At 32.3% G+C, this 17288-nt stretch overlaps 2 protein-coding genes across 3 annotated transcripts; both read left to right on the top strand.

Moving 5' to 3' along the window:
• The first annotated feature begins 476 nt into the window (after positions 1-476).
• On the top strand, positions 477-5461 carry LOC140062864 (inositol monophosphatase 3-like). Its single transcript, XM_072109237.1, has 5 exons — positions 477-901; positions 1401-1563; positions 2134-2238; positions 2964-3137; positions 3446-5461. The coding sequence occupies exons 1-5, from the start codon at positions 566-568 to the stop codon at positions 3697-3699; spliced, it is 1032 nt and encodes a 343-aa protein (XP_071965338.1). The 5' UTR covers positions 477-565; the 3' UTR covers positions 3700-5461.
• A 179-nt stretch (positions 5462-5640) lies between these two features.
• Positions 5641-13178, top strand: LOC140062238 (uncharacterized). Of its 2 annotated transcripts, none has more exons than XM_072108364.1 (13): positions 5641-5743; positions 6081-6142; positions 6434-6483; positions 6645-6833; positions 7079-7193; positions 7470-7601; positions 8042-8272; positions 9197-9286; positions 10129-10194; positions 10404-10492; positions 10856-10914; positions 11167-11258; positions 11592-13178. In XM_072108364.1, the coding sequence occupies exons 2-13, from the start codon at positions 6125-6127 to the stop codon at positions 12147-12149; spliced, it is 1689 nt and encodes a 562-aa protein (XP_071964465.1). In that variant the 5' UTR covers positions 5641-5743; positions 6081-6124; the 3' UTR covers positions 12150-13178. The 2 variants fall into 2 exon arrangements, with proteins under 2 accessions (XP_071964465.1, XP_071964466.1); XM_072108365.1 differs by having other exon boundaries at positions 5703-5743; positions 6434-6526.
• The last annotated feature ends 4110 nt before the right edge of the window (positions 13179-17288 follow it).

Raw genomic sequence — 17288 nt, 5'->3', positions numbered from 1 at the left:
GTTCACAATTTGATTACTGTAAATTATGTATATAATATCATAAATTTTTTTAATAAAACAAAGTTTTCAGTAATAGTATTTTTGATTTATAGAATGATGAATGAATGATATAATAATATACTTTTGCAGTATCTGATAAATTGAAAATCAATACATCTAAATATTTACACTTCTCATATTCTTTACTCATCAATTTTCCTGAAACCCCGGCCGTGCAATTCCTGTGTGCTGCACTCTAATAATAATACATTTGTGTCATTAATTTGTTTATTCATTAATGTATTACATATTGTTTAAATTATTTAAATTGCAATACAATTGCTTATCATGAAAAATATTGAGATAAGCTGGTCCTATTGTTATAATGTTTGTTGGGTCTGGTTGTTGGTACGTTTGCTCTTGGGCTCACTGAAGCGTGACTTTACGACGTGACGTGGCTGCTTATAGAGAGAAAGTACACGGGAAGAAAACGATCACAAACCGGGCGGCGGCGAACACGAAAAGAAGAGGTCTGGGGCCTAGCTAGGTGATTTTGTTGTTGGAAATTAGCGATAAACCGATAATCATGGTGTCTAATATTAAAATTTCACCCGTTGGATTTGCAGTGATCTTTATTATCAGTGGATGCATTGTACTGTATACTCAAAGAGTTTGGAGGTACCAGTCATTTGAAATGAAGAGCACACCGGAGCAAATAAGCCTGAAAGAACTCCTGTCTGTGAGTATCGAGATGGCCGAGAAGGGAGGCCTAGAAGTTGTTCAAGTTATGAATGAAAAGAAGTTAAACGAAAAAAGTAAAGGTGAAACAAAGGAAGGCGCAAATAATCCTGTAACTGACGGTGATATTCGATCTCACCGAATAATGACACATGGAATGAAAAAAGCATTTCCAAACTTAAAGGTAAAAATTTAAAATAACTTACTTACGGAGAGGGGCCTAGCTAGGCTAGACCTACTAGCCTAGGTAGTAGGGGAATCCCCTAGAGTAGTAGTATTAGTCTAGGCCTTAGCGTAGCTAAGTAAGTTGGGATACTAAAAGCTTTGGCCTAGCCTCCTAGCTAGTGACCTACTACTAGAGCTATGGATGTGGGATCTACATAACATACATTAGTAGGCCTATTCTATTCATTCATATCAGTGGAAAATCACTTCCATTTGCATATAAAATATACCTACATATAAAAATTATGTAATATTATTACATATGATACATTACTAGCATTGCGCTGTGGTGTGCAATTTGATATCAAATGTGCTGCTGCTACTGCATGTATAATTTTTGGAAACAAAATTAGCAAAGCTATTACTTATAAACATGATGTAAAACATACAGATCACACTCCATAATAATGACAATTTTAAGCCTTCATTGATTATAAACTGTATTTGCTTTCCTTTAGGTAATTTCAGAAGAACATGAGACTCTGAAATGGGATGAATCTGAAGTGAAAATGCCAAAGATGAACCGTGATGAAGTGAAGTCAATTACAGGTGATACTGTTATCAGTGCCGGAGATATTACAGTCTGGATAGACCCCCTGGATGCTACTCAAGAATATACAGGTATGTTGTTTCAAGTTTATTGTTTTACATCACAACTACTAGTTTGACAAAAAAAGTGTGATTTGGCCATCATGTCTCTATATGGGCATAGTGTGGATAGAGCTTTAAATAGTAAAAATCACATTATGTATAGGGTATAAATAATTAAATGAACATGGGTTAAAGAGGGCACACACAAGCACGTGACCAGAGAAAAGTATAATTTTTCCAGTAAAAAAAAAGAATTTACTGTATTTTGATTAATCATCATTTCATTCATTTTATTTTGGAAAATAATTTCCTAAAGTCTTCCCAAAATAGAAATTTGATAACTGACCATCATATGGACTCAATATTATAGTCCCTTATCTACAGATTAGAACAATGGAAGTACTGCTCAACTGCTGGCCATTCAATGCTAAACTTTTTATGTAATGGATTATTATCACTGGTGCCCAAAAGTTTTTATATTGTATTCTCTCTTATATTTATGCCATCTTTCTTCAATCTATGTATTTGTACAGTTTGTTTGTATGTACTTGTATATATAATAAACAGTGTGATAACAATTGCTTTCATTCTTTTTGACAGAGGAATTGTTACAGTATGTTACTACCATGGTATGTGTAGCTGTCAAAGGTGATCCTATTATAGGTGTTATTCACAAACCATTCCTCAGTAATGGTCAAAAGACAAGTAAGATTGCCACCTCAATTCCTAATACCATTGTTTTTAAATACCTGTTTTGTATTCCGCTGTACAATTGACCATGCGTCGTCATACTTTTCTAAAGTAAAGTTTAATTTATATATGTTTCCTTCCACATATACTATGTTTTATCAATTACTATCAAATGTGTTAATAAAATTATTATTATTTTATGTATTTTTAATATATGTGTAGAGAATATTGAATATATATTAAATATTGAATAAACAAAACAAAGATCTGTATTGCCTCTCAATACCTAACATAACAGGATTGTTTTTAATATACCTGTTTTGTATTCCACTGTACAATTGACCATGTGGCTTCATACATTTCTAATTTACTCATTCCATATAAACCTGCGATCATCAAACAGAAGTTTTTTCACCACAAAATTCAAAATCATGTGGTAACCGCTTTTACTGCTTCATTTCTTTGTAACCAGCTTTCGGAACATGTTAACTTCATTGAAATCTTTTCAATCAAAGCTTAAACTTTTAGCTTGGATTCTTACTTTTTTTACACCATAGTGTTTGTTGTATTGTTGTGTCAAAGCGCCATGAGCATCTCCTTATTTGAAAGAAACTGATGCAATATAAGTTTTCCACATTATTGTTGTTATTATTATTATTTTGTAAAGTGTGAGAAGAAATGTCTCTGCATGAGTGAGTTAATATCTTAAATTAGAAAAAAAATCAATTTTGTTATTTTAGAGTGGGCGTGGCTGGACATGGCAAAGTCTAATGGCTTAGAGAAACCTAAAGAACGGGCGGACCAGGCTTCCAACCCAAAGATTATTGTGTCTAGAAGTCACAAAGGAGAAGTTGAAACAGTGGCACATAAATCATTTGGTGAAACCACAGAGGTTATCCCAGCAGGAGGAGCAGGTACGTTAAGCCCATCAGCCATCATTAGAAAAGTTCATATTCATTTGCTTTAACTGTATTCTGTGTCTTTTATCTGATCTTTGGGTTGGGTCAACTGGCTCAGCTACAGTGATTAAGTTCACTTAGGTTGACCCTGGTCTCCCAACTTTCAGTTTTTTTTGTTATGTATATATTATAAAATAGACAGAATAAATAATGAAATTAAATTAAATTAAATATAATGTTATCCTTGTCAGTCAGTGACAATTTACAAACAATTTAATATACAAATATTGAATGTTTATGAGTTCTGTTTATTCTCTCAATAGGTTATAAAGTTTTGTCGTTATACGATGGAACGGCCGATGCTTACATCCACACTACGCTGATCAAGAAATGGGATATATGTGCTGGCGACGCCATCTTGCGTGCATCTCATGAACAAATGACAAACTTAAAGGGCGAGCTGATAAATTACGAACATAAAGCTCCCGGAGATGAGAAAAACGAACATGGTCTATTAGCTTCGTTACATGATCACCAACTATTTTTAGAGAAACTAGAGGCAGTGGTAAAAGCTTAAAATAACTTGTAGGTAAACCCCATGTATTAAACTATTTTTAGAGAAACTAGAGGCAGTGGTAAAAGCTTAAAATAACTTTTAGGTAAACCCCATGTATTCAATTTATTTACCTAATGAATATCAATGTAGTTCTATACATCATTATTACATAGGATACATTAATTTCATTAGAAAATTTGCAATGCAATGAATTATTTATTAGAAAGAAAAATGCTGCAAGAGTGCATACAGGTACATCATAGCATTGGCCATAGTAATACAGTATAATTGTCTATGTATACAGGAGAACTATTCTCTTTGACACTTCCTAATTATCACCAAGTTTCATAAACAGGCCCCTGGGGCTATTCTCGGTCATGTATGGTAATAATGATTCAATTTATTGTGGTGAATGGGGTTATACTTTATTTTTATTTATATAGTAACATTATATTACTGGTAATACTAACATTATTTCAGTATAGTATTGCAAATGTCCAGCAAGGTGTATTTGAATCTAATTTTAATAATTAACATGAAAAATGATATAATATTATGAATTGTGTGAAAATGTAATGTTATCTCGGTTTGAGCATGGACCTATAAATTAGGCTTTAATTTATAGGTCCATGGTTTGAGTAACTGATTTTGTACAATTTGCCTGCCTTGAGGTCTACTAACAATTGACAACTTACTTACTTAGTACAGTATGTATATGTATGTTTTTTTCTACATAGTTTCTTTGTCTTATATAATTAAAAATAATATTTTTAATCTAAAATATTATTATTTCTTAATGGTGTAAATTTTAATGGGAAATACTATGTGTTAATGTAATTTATTTAATGATATTAAATGTCAATTTATTAAGAATTTATATTAAATATAAACAAACATACATGGTTCTTATTACTAGTAAATTCTAATATTACAATTTTACTAAAAATTATAGAGGCTTAAAAAATTCTTGAATAATGTGGAATAGAATTGTAATTTTTAATTTGTAAAATGTGTAGATCAATATGAGAGAGAACAAAGACAATTTAGATAACAATGACATAGCTTAGGGTAAATTCCATTGGACCATTGAGGTGTAATATACCCCCATCATTGGACATACATATGCCTCGTCTGTTTTTATCCTCTCGCTACGGTCTTGTCTGTGGTGGTTAAAAAAAACATTTAGGACATTTTTTATTGTAAAACAGATTGGTTATAATTTTTTCTCTTTATTTTTGCAATCATTGTTGGTATGTAAATAAGGCCTAAATTGTTTGTTTGCTCTCAAATGCTCTCAAATGCTATCAATCTCAAATCTTTTTTCTCATGTCTTCACTTAGTCTGGGATCCAGACGGAGTTTTTTCTTAATATTAGTAAAAATATAAATATTTTTGCACATATGGCGTTTCATACGTGTATTACTTGAGTTTGGATACTCTCAGACAAAAATCGCGGTCGAAATAAAAACAAATAAATAAAAATAAAAAACAATACAGACTTGGAGCAAGTCTAGTCTTCACTAAAATCAGGAAGAGTTACAGTACTCTTCCCTGACTGAATCTGCTGTAAACTCATAATTGTCTAATTTTTCTGCACTTGCAAACAAACCTCTTTTTTAGGTCTAATGTTAGTCTACAGTATTGTGTTAGAGTTAGTTATAAATATTATATTGCTTGTGTTCACTGTTTTTGTATGACATGGATTTATGGTTTTTGTAAATTTCTTGATCATTAGCAATATGAAATTACTTGAATTAAATCATATTTTGTGAAGAAATTGGAATTTGATTATATTGTATTTTTTTTTAGAATTTAAAAAGCTCAATGCAAGGAAGTTTGTGAGTGGGGGATAAGTCAATAATAATATAAGAACCTTTCACCAAATTTATTCTTCAATATTGTAGTCTTTAAAAACGTCAATTTCATCGTTGTGACGCTCGTTGCGACGCATGCTAACGGTGATCGACTCCCGACAACATAAGTCACAGTCGCGCGCCTCTCTCGTCCCGGGCGGAAAGACCAGCTCATGTGCGGTGCGGTAGGCCTAATTGGTGTAAACACATCTGTAAGCTTAGCTAACTTATTTTTAAGGGCCTATGCTTACTACCTAATCTAGGCCTAGTTATTAGGCTATTAATATTATTAAAGGCTAGGCATAACTAGGCCTCTAGCTAGCCTCTCTCTAGGCTAGTACAGTAGGCCTAGGCCTAGTACGAGAAGAACTAGGCCTACCTAGGCCCAGAGGCTCTAATAAGAGGCCTAGCCAAGACCTCCTCTAGTAGGCCTATCCTAGCTAGGCCATAGCAGAAGCTTGGGTCTAGCCTCGGAGAGGATATCTTAAATAACCTACCCTAGAGGTCTAGGCCTAGCTTGGCTAGATAATTTGTTTTTTTAACTTTCAGTTCAGCATTTCTGCATTGGCTCTTCCTAAGCAAAAACATCAACAATGGAGAATGAAATTAAGGTGAGGACATTATTATTTGAAATTGATACACAGTACAGTAATCGTTTGTATTCCGGGTTTGGGATAGAGATTTTGAGCTCAGGGCAGGAAAATTGACCAATGAATGTAATGTATTATATAATCTTGGCAGTAACTGAAGTCCTGTTAATCTTTATAAAATTGTTTTAATGTTTTTCCCCACCAAATATAGCGCCCTCTAGCACAAACATCATCAGACATCCTGCTAATATCGATCCTGAGTAGAGAAAAGATTTAACATGTTTGTAAATAACTTAAAACATTATTTTTTAGGGCCTGAAAGAAGAGAATAAACAGTTAAAAGAAGAACTTGCGGAGCTAAGGTTAGTGGTACACATACAGTACTAAAGGAGAACCCCAGCTAAGGTTAGTGATACACATACAGTACTAAAGGAGAACCTCTATCAATGGGACACCTTCATAACCCCAAAAAGGCCCCCCCCCTAATTGTTTGATAAATGAAACTTTTATTTTGTTGTTCCAGATCGCTATACAAGCAACTTGTTCAAGAAGCGCCCTCAGAAAAGTTTGATGAAATGCGTGTAAACTTGTTAAAATCACAGCTTGTACAGCTTGAACGACAGATTCTTTTACAATCACATGCCTTGTCCTCCAGATCAGATGTCTTGCTGGTGGTTGAAAACACTCTTCAATCGACAGCAGATTCAATGAGGTAGTGTAAATGAAGTTGAGTAACTGTAACTGAATCAACTCAACCATTTTAAAGAAGTTTTTCTTCATCAAAAATTTGAGTAAAATTGCCTTGCAAATTAGGACAGTTGTAGAGTTGTAAAAGTTCTCATAATTCTTACTGGTTTCTAGAATGATTTGACATTGTTTTCTCTTGTTTTGCATTGACCATTCAAAGAATATCAGGTAATATATATTATTGTTACTTAGTGTATATTAATTTAACAGAGATTTACTAGCAAGTGGTGTTTATGGTCCAACTGTACCAATTGAAAGATCACAACTAACAAAAGTTATAGAAAATCTAGAAGGTGCTCGTCATCGCCTCTACAAAAATATAGAAGTAAGCAGATAGTCACTTGTAAATTAGTTACCTAATTAATGATTTTAGAATTGTTTTCTTTCTACAAGACATAGACACAAGGAATTTTATTCTAAAAATCTAGTACTAAGTTTCAGTTGAATCACTTGTTATTATCAGAAATAATCCAAGCGTCCAATCAATCTCTCACATCGGGCATCAAAGGATTTGTGAATTGATTCTTCATGAAAAAACATTTTAAATATGCCATTATCAGCTGTTGGTTTGCTGAAACAAATTTCTGATTTCTTTCTATAGAATAACTCAACAGAAAGGCTAGCTAAGCCTGTGCTATACATGGGAGAGTTTATTAAGCATGGCCAGGCTAAAGAGATGACAATCTTTGATGTGTGCAATGGAAATACTGAACATATTAGTTTAAAACATGTGGTGAGTATTAACAAAATAAATACTGTACCAGAATTATTTTTTGAACTCAACAATAATAGATTTGCTTCTATGCATACAGTATATACACATGGAATCAAAATGACCAGAATTGTATTGTATTTTTTAAATTACATTTGAAAATAGGCATCAAGGAGGAGATTATTCCTGGGATGGGTGTCTTTGCTAGTTGTATATAAAGCTCTGTCTACACTATCAAAGTTTATGCGACAACAAAATATGATGTGCCCATAAATGGACATGATGTCATAGCACTACCATATTTGGGAATATCACTTCCATATTTGGGAATATCACTACCATATTTGGGAATATCACTTCCATATTTGTGCATATCCCATTTTTTAAGAAGCATACCATAAGGAACATTATTCTTTTATTTTCAAATTTAATAATTTGGGTTTTTGGGGGTTTTTTTCCAGGCCAAATTGGAGTCCAAATTATTTGCTCTACAAAAGAATTTAAATGCTCTTCATCAGTCTTTGAAACTATTCTGGTCACATGATTTTAAACAACCTCTATACACCAATCAGAACCTTGGATTGCCTGTTGTCCAACGATTGTCAGGACAACTGGCTAAATGTGAAAAGTCTCTAGAACAGTGTTGTCGAGATCTCATATCCTTGTCAATTTTAGTGCCTTCTGCACCGTGGGTAAGTTGATTTGAGAGAGCATTTATAAGTTTAAAATGTCTATTATATTATTGATAACAATTTCAAAGGTTTTTGTAACAGGATTCAATTGAGAAACTTTTGCTACAAGAAATTAAAAAAATACAACAAATTCTATTTTTGTACTATTCAATATTACTATACATAATATCACAATCAAATTCTATTGTTGTACTATTCAATATTACTATACATAATATCACAATCAAATTCTATTTTTGTACTATTCAATATTACTATACATAATATCACAATCAAATTCTATTGTTGTACTATTCAATATTACTATACATAATATCACAATCAAATTCTATTTTTGTACTATTCAATATTACTATACATAATATCACAATCAAATTCTATTTTTGTACTATTCAATATTACTATACATAATATCACAGTCAAATTCTATTTTTGTACTATTCAATATTACTATACATAATATCACAATCAAATTCTATTTTTGTACTATTCAATATTACTATACATAATATCACAATCAAATTCTATTTTTGTACTATTCAATATTACTATACATAATATCACAATCAAATTCTATTTTTGTACTATTCAATATTACTATACATAATATCACAATCAAATTTTATTGTTGTACTATTCAATATTACTATACATAATATCACAATCAAATTCTATTTTTGTACTATTCAATATTACTATACATAATATCACAATCAAATTCTATTTTTGTACTATTCAATATTACTATACATAATATCACAATCAAATTCTATTTTTGTACTATTCAATATTACTATACATAATATCACAATCAAATTCTATTTTTGTACTATTCAATATTACTATACATAATATCACAATCAAATTCAAGTTTGTATGTATTTTATCAGAATAATGAAATAAAAAATGAATGAATATTTTCAGCCTATATTAAACAAACCACCAGTTGCTGATGTAACAACCGACATGATATTAGCGGCTTTACCCAGTTTTCCTCGCAATAAGCAGCAAGAGGTTAGTAAAAAATAGACTAAAGCTCTGTCTGCACTATCAAACTTTATGTGTGTGCCCATATATGGACATGATGATGTCATATCACTACCATATTTGGGGATATCACTACCATATTTGGGTACATTTTTTTGTCAAACTAGAACTGTATGTTGAAATGCATTGTGACTTTGAAAGGCTACATAATGGATGTATGAATAGCCCATACTCTAAAGCAATTATTTACCAGCCACTTTAACCTGTATGTTTGGATTGTATGGCCAGTCCTCAAACATTGTGTTATTCTAAGCCAGTGTTTGTAATGCAGTATTTAATAGGGAGGTTTCGCAACCTTACGAATACGATAACGAAAACGGATACGTTATACATTTGTGAAACTTTTGAGCTGATCCCTATTTCATATTCGTAAAGCGTATTTGTGTTAACGAATATCACCAGTCATATTCGTAACTACAAAACGAGTATAATTTTTGATCTATTTTGCACATTTTGCATTTGAATCAGGAATGATTCATGATTATAATATAATTATAGATTTATTGAAAGTAATTTAATAAAAGTAATTTACTAAAAGGCCAAGTCAATTTTGATAACTAGCAGTTTTTAAAGTCCTCACTCGCTTTGATGTTACGCTAGGCCTAGGCAGCCAACCACCAAGCAACACGTACCTGCGCTTCGCTCAAATTTACCGCAGTCCATATTTTGGACGCACCTCAATATTTCGTTACCATGCGAAACAGATTTTTACTGGCTTGCGAAAACGAATATGTGTGCGTGACGTATCCGTTTTCGTTATCGTATTCATAAGATTGCGAAACCTCTCTAGTGTATATTTTCATTTTTAGGGTAAGCGAATGGTTACAGCTCTGGCAAAAGCATGCAGTTACTCACGGCAAGTTGTACGATTGGAGGTAATTGTATGATAATAATATTGTGACTAAATAATCTCTGGTTTAATAAGACCCTATGAGTTATTGACAATTGAGTTTTCATTACAATTAATAAACACTAAATCAAATTAAATGTTTTGCTTTTTAAATATTTACTAAAATTTTAATCATGTTTTATACCATTGTAAAAATTTGTTTTTATTTTTATTAATTTATTCATTTTCTTGTAGGCAAAAGCTTGTGCGGAAGAATTAAAATATCACCAGGCAATATACCAGCTACAAGTAGACTACATGCAGTCACTATTCAAAGCTGTCAGGTATTTAAAAATAACAATAAAAATTGTTGATTTGAATGTTCTATTTTAATGTTGATTGACACTATAATTTGCTTTGTTCATTTCGAGTTTAATTTTTTTAATTAAAATAAGTTTATTTTCTAATTTAGCAAATTGTTTATTTTTTTAATTTGTTCCTCTTTTTGGACACACAAATGTCAATTGCGAATAAGTGTATGTTTGAAAACAAAATAAAAAATGTATTGTAGATGGAGAGGTATCCTATATATTTAGCTTAGAGTTTTTTTTTATATGGATGAAATATTTCCGAAAAATAAAGAAATTGAAATTGAATTATTAATTTTGCTTGTGGTTTAGCCTCATTTCTTTATTTGTTTTTACCAGTGATTCCTACACTACGTTTGAGACCAACATCCAACAGATGCTAGGCAAACCATTGAAAGGTAAGCATTTCTAGTCACAGCAATTATTTGATGTACGATCTTTAAATAAAAATTCTATGATAAAATATCTTTCGTTCACTAATAATGCCATCTTTAAGCTCTGTCTACACTATCTTTTGTTCACTAATAATGCCATCTTTAAGCTCTGTCTACACTATCAAAAATCACCATTTTTTTTTATAGTTTAGACAGAGCTTTATATTTTAACAATAATTGATTCATCATCATAAATATTACTTTATTTTTTAATAGATATATTGGATACCTTTTTATTATTGAGAGATTCAACTTCTGAAGATGCTCTCAGGGATTTCTTGGCAACTTTTAAAGAAAATGCTGATACAGTAAGTATACTAAATCTAAACACTTTATTCAAAGTCTACCCATCAAGGATGTTTAAATCCTGTTACTGGTCGCACTGCCTAACCCTAATTACTTAGACGTCATGAAGCATGGTTTCATTGCCATTTGATTGGTTAATTTCGCATCACATGTCGTTCAGTGTTCATTCTATTGAACGGTAAAAGTTCTAATTTATGTTTCCATTTAATGGTTCTATTGCAGTTTTTTTTTTGTAAAAAGATTTAAAGAATTTTTGTGCAACTTGAGGCTGATGAAAAAATATGAATAACAGACCTGACAGTTGTGTTGATTAAAGTTTATTTTATATATCATAGCTTTCAGATGTTGTGAGATCACTTTCTCCTGAAAATAACGCAGATACTAAAAAAGCGTTAAGTGGATTCGGCCGTCAATTCTTTATGTCAATCGACATCCAATCAAAAAAATGCGTAGCAGAACGGGATCGGCTTACTGATGAAATAGAGGAGGTTAAACAGCAAAGGGAACAATTTAAAGAAGAGGTTCAAAATATATTTACACCCAAACCAGAAATTCTAGAAGACTTGAATGCTACGGAGGAGAGTAAAACCCCTGTTGGCCCATCATCTGAAAGAGGTGATCTTTCTTCAGTGAATAAAACACCAGTAAGGGCCGTCACAGCTAAGAAGCCAAACAGTGGACAAAAAAAAAGCAGTACTGTAAAAGGGAACAGAAATAAGCAAGATTTAGTGGTAGACAAATCAACTAACAAAACTGAGGACATTGTGCAATCTGGTACTCCTGGACAGAAGGCTAAAACGATAAGACACAACAGTGTTGGTGCTACACCTAGCCGCATTGCTAGACCCACCAGCGGCTTGCAAAGACCAACAAAAAAGTCACCTACTAAATAACTATTTTTGATAAAATAATATTTATAATTATCATTCTTCCATTTCACAAAAAGTACAGTATAATATTGTGCTGCAATCAAGCATTTTGGGAAATGTGTTTTTTCACTAGACGAATTATACACGTGAATTTCAATGTATAAGCCAACTGAAAAACAACCTACGACTAATTTCTGATGCATGAATTGTGAAATTGAAAAAGTTATATATATTTATATATTCAAAACATTACCATAAGCTGTAGTTATATAAAGTCTATATGCAATTATTTAGTACTAGGGAATGGAATATCCAACATCAAATCAAGTACTTTAATCAATATATATATATATGCACTGTAATTAATCACATTCCTATTGTACTGTACTATTTTACTCTGGTAGTCTCAATATTCACCCTTGACATATTTATTTTCCTGATAATATTCTATGAGACATTTTCATCGTTTGTAAATTTTTCATTTTAATAGGCTATTGTAAATAATGAATGTTTATGGTTAGATAATTCTTTTCGTGTTGTTCAAAATACCGAGATCATACAAAATGCAAGACAGAGAAATAAAAAAAAATAAATATTTAAACTGCACATATTATTTATTTTCAAATACCATATTCATTCAATCCAAGGATATAACAGCGCGAATCATTGTTAGGCATGCTATAATACAAACGTTTAAACAATAATCATTACTTCGACGCCTAATGACAGCGCGCGTCAATGTTTTTAAGCATTCAGTTCACCTAAACCAAGAGAGAACATACTTTTCCCCTTGTAAACAATATATCATCTAGATCATACTCTTCCCCTTGTAAACAATATATCATCTAGATCATACTCTTCCCCTTGTAAACAATATATCATCTAGATCATACTCTTCCCCTTGTAAACAATATATCATCTAGATCATACTCTTCCCCTTGTAAACAATATATCATCTAAATCATACTCTTCCCCTTGTAAACAATATATCATCTAGATCATACTCTTCCCCTTGTAAACAATATATCATCTAGATCATACTTCTTACTCCTTACTTCTTACTTCTGTACATTATCTGAGTGCTTTTATATACATTTGCACATGCTCAGATCGTTTTTTTGTGTTTCTGCCTAAGTCAGCTATGTGACTGTCAGCTATGTGACTTAGGCAGTTAAGGAGAGGAGACTCATGATTTTTTAAATAAAATAAGAAATACATTTTTATAGTATATTTTTTAACCCATTTGTTACAAATTTTTTCGCTTTTATTGCTACTTTCCTTTTCTAAAATCATCAGTGTTAATTTTAATCTGAAGAGCTGATGCTATTAAATTTTGTTACTTAAAGGTAGAATTTGTTGTATATAGATGATATCGACAGCCTCATAACAAAAGTGTCTAAGACATAATTTTTGTTTTGTTTTTCTGCCTTACTCACTGCTTATATCAATATACTATATTTGTTGTGTTTCTGCCTAAGTCAGCTGTGTGACTTAGGCAATTAAGGAGAGCTGACTTATGATCTGCCTAACTCACTGCTTATATCAATATACTATATTTTTTGTGTTCCTAAGAGGAGAGCTGACTTATGATCTGCCTAACTCACTGCTTATATCATTATACTGTCCTCTGTACATTATCTGAGTACTTTTATATACATTTGCACATGCTCAGATCGCTTTTTGTGTTTCTGCCTAAGTCAGCTGTGTGACTTAGGCAATTAGGGAGAGGAGACTCATGATTTTTTTAGTAAAATAAGAAATACATTTTTATAGTATATTTTTAGTCGCGTGGACGCGACTCTATAGTTCACTATATCGGTCGGTCTGTCGGTCTGTCTGTCGGTCCGGTATCACTATGCGTTTTATTTTTACTTTACTTTTTGAACTGTTTTGATGTACAGAAAAGTTTTAAAGTACATTACTTTTTGAAAGTTCATTGGCTTTTGTTTAAAATTTTCGAAATATGGCCGATTTTCGACCCTTTTATTTTTTGACATAAATGGTTATTATTGCATAATAAACATGCGCAGAGACGAATAATGGGTTCTGCGCATGTCAATTGTGCTATAGTAACCAGTTTTATTGAAAAATAAAAAGGTAGAAAATTAGCCATTTTTTTGAAAAAATCCCTGTACTATAGTACAGGGAAATTTGCGAAATATGGCCGATTTTCGACCTTTTTATTTGTTCACATAAATGGTTATTATTGCATAATAAACATGCGCATAGACGAATAATGGGTTCTGCGCATGTCAATTGTGCTATAGTAACCACTTTTACCGAAAAATAAAAAGGTCGAAAATTAGCCATTTTTTTGAAAAAATCCCTGTACTATAGTACAGGGAAATTTGCGAAATATGGCCGATTTTCGACCCTTTTATTTGTTGACATAAATGGTTACTATAGTATAATAAACATGCGCAGAAGCGAAAAATAGGTCCTGCGCATGTCAATTGTGCTATAGTAACCAGTTTTATCGAAAAATAAAAAGGTCGAAAATTAGTCATTTTTTTGAAAAAATCCCTTTACTATAGTACAGGGAAATTTGCGAAATATGGCCGATTTTCGACCCTTTTATTTGTTGACATAAATGGTTACTATTGCATAAAAAACATACGCAGAGTCGAATAATGGGTTCTGCGCATGTCAATTGTGCTATAGTAACCACTTTTACCGAAAAATAAAAAGGTCGAAAATCAGCCATTTTTTGGAAAAAATCCCTGTACTATAGTACAGGGAAATTTGCGAAATATGGCCGATTTTCGACCCTTTTATTTGTTGACATAAATGATTACTATTGCATAATCAACATGCGCAGAGACGAATAATGGGTTCTGCGCATGTCAATTGTGCTATGGTAACCAGTTTTGACATAAATGGTTACTATAGTATAATAAACATGCGCAGAGTCGAATAATGGGTTCTGCGCATGTCAATTGTGCTATAGTAACCAGTTTTATCGAAAAAAAAAAAGGTAGAAAATTAGCAATTTTTTGGGAAAAAATCCCTGTACTATAGTACAGGGAAATTTGCGAAATATGGCCGATTTTCGACCCTTTTATTTGTTGACATAAATGGTTACTATTGCATAAAAAACATACGCAGAGTCGAATAATGGGTTCTGCGCATGTCAATTGTGCTATAGTAACCACTTTTACCGAAAAATAAAAAGGTCGAAAATCAGCCATTTTTTGGAAAAAATCCATGTACTATAGTACAGGGAAATTTGCAAAATATGGCCGATTTTCGACCTTTTTATTTTTTCACATATTGCATAATAAACATGTGCATAGACGAATAATGGGTTCTGCGCATGTCAATTGTGCTATAGTAACCACTTTTACCGAAAAATAAAAAGGTCGAAAATTAGCCATTTTTTGGAAAAAATCCCTGTACTATAGTACAGGGAAATTTGCGAAATATGGCCGATTTTCGACCCTTTTATTTGTTGACAAAAATGGTTACTATAGTATAATAAACATGCGCAGAAGCGAAAAATAGGTCCTGCGCATGTCAATTGTGCTATAGTAACCAGTTTTATCGAAAAATAAAAAGGTCGAAAATTAGCCATTTTTTTGAAAAAATCCCTGTACTATAGTACAGGGAAATTTGCGAAATATGGCCGATTTTCGACCCTTTTATTTGTTGACATAAATGGTTACTATTGCATAAAAAACATACGCAGAGTCGAATAATGGGTTCTGCGCATGCCAATTGTGCTATAGTAACCACTTTTACCGAAAAATAAAAAGGTCGAAAATCAGCCATTTTTTGGAAAAAATCCCTGTACTATAGTACAGGGAAATTTGCGAAATATGGCCGATTTTCGACCCTTTTATTTGTTGACATAAATGGTTACTATTGCATAATCAACATGCGCAGAGACGAATAATGGGTTCTGCGCATGTCAATTGTGCTATGGTAACCAGTTTTGACATAAATGGTTACTATAGTATAATAAACATGCGCAGAGTCGAATAATGGGTTCTGCGCATGTCAATTGTGCTATAGTAACCAGTTTTATCGAAAAAAAAAAAGGTAGAAAATTAGCAATTTTTTTGGAAAAAATCCCTGTACTATAGTACAGGGAAATTTGCGAAATATGGCCGATTTTCGACCCTTTTATTTGTTGACATAAATGGTTACTATTGCATAAAAAACATACGCAGAGTCGAATAATGGGTTCTGCGCATGTCAATTGTGCTATAGTAACCACTTTTACCGAAAAATAAAAAGGTCGAAAATCAGCCATTTTTTGGAAAAAATCCCTGTACTATAGTACAGGGAAATTTGCGAAATATGGCCGATTTTCGACCCTTTCATTTGTTGACATAAATGGTTACTATTGCATAATCAACATGCGCAGAGACGAATAATGGGTTCTGCGCATGTCAATTGTGCTATGTTAACCAGTTTTGACATAAATGGTTACTATAGTATAATAAACATGCGTAGAGGCTAATAATGGGTTCTGCGCATGTCAATTGTGCTATGGTAACCAGTTTTGACATAAATGGTTACTACAGCATAATAAACATGCGCAGAGACGAATAATGGGTTCTGCGCATTTCAATTGTGCTATAGTAACCAGTTTTATCGAAAAAAAAAAAGGTAGAAAATTAGCAATTTTTTTGGAAAAAATCCCTGTACTATAGTACAGGGAAATTTGCGAAATATGGCCGATTTTCGACCCTTTTATTTGTTGACATAAATGGTTACTATTGCATAAAAAACATACGCAGAGTCGAATAATGGGTTCTGCGCATGTCAATTGTGCTATAGTAACCACTTTTACCGAAAAATAAAAAGGTCGAAAATCAGCCATTTTTTGGAAAAAATCCCTGTACTATAGTACAGGGAAATTTGCGAAATATGGCCGATTTTCGACCCTTTCATTTGTTGACATAAATGGTTACTATTGCATAATCAACATGCGCAGAGACGAATAATGGGTTCTGCGCATGTCAATTGTGCTATGTTAACCAGTTTTGACATAAATGGTTACTATAGTATAATAAACATGCGTAGAGGCTAATAATGGGTTCTGCGCATGTCAATTGTGCTATGGTAACCAGTTTTGACATAAATGGTTACTATAGCATAATAAACATGCGCAGAGACGAATAATGGGTTCTGCGCATGTCAATTGTGCTATAGTAACCA

Source organism: Antedon mediterranea, chromosome 11 (genome assembly GCF_964355755.1).
Source record: "Antedon mediterranea chromosome 11, ecAntMedi1.1, whole genome shotgun sequence".
Lineage (NCBI taxonomy): Eukaryota > Metazoa > Echinodermata > Crinoidea > Comatulida > Antedonidae > Antedon > Antedon mediterranea.
The sequence above is the reverse complement of the archived record's forward strand: the minus strand, read 5'-3'. Positions and strand labels throughout refer to the sequence as shown.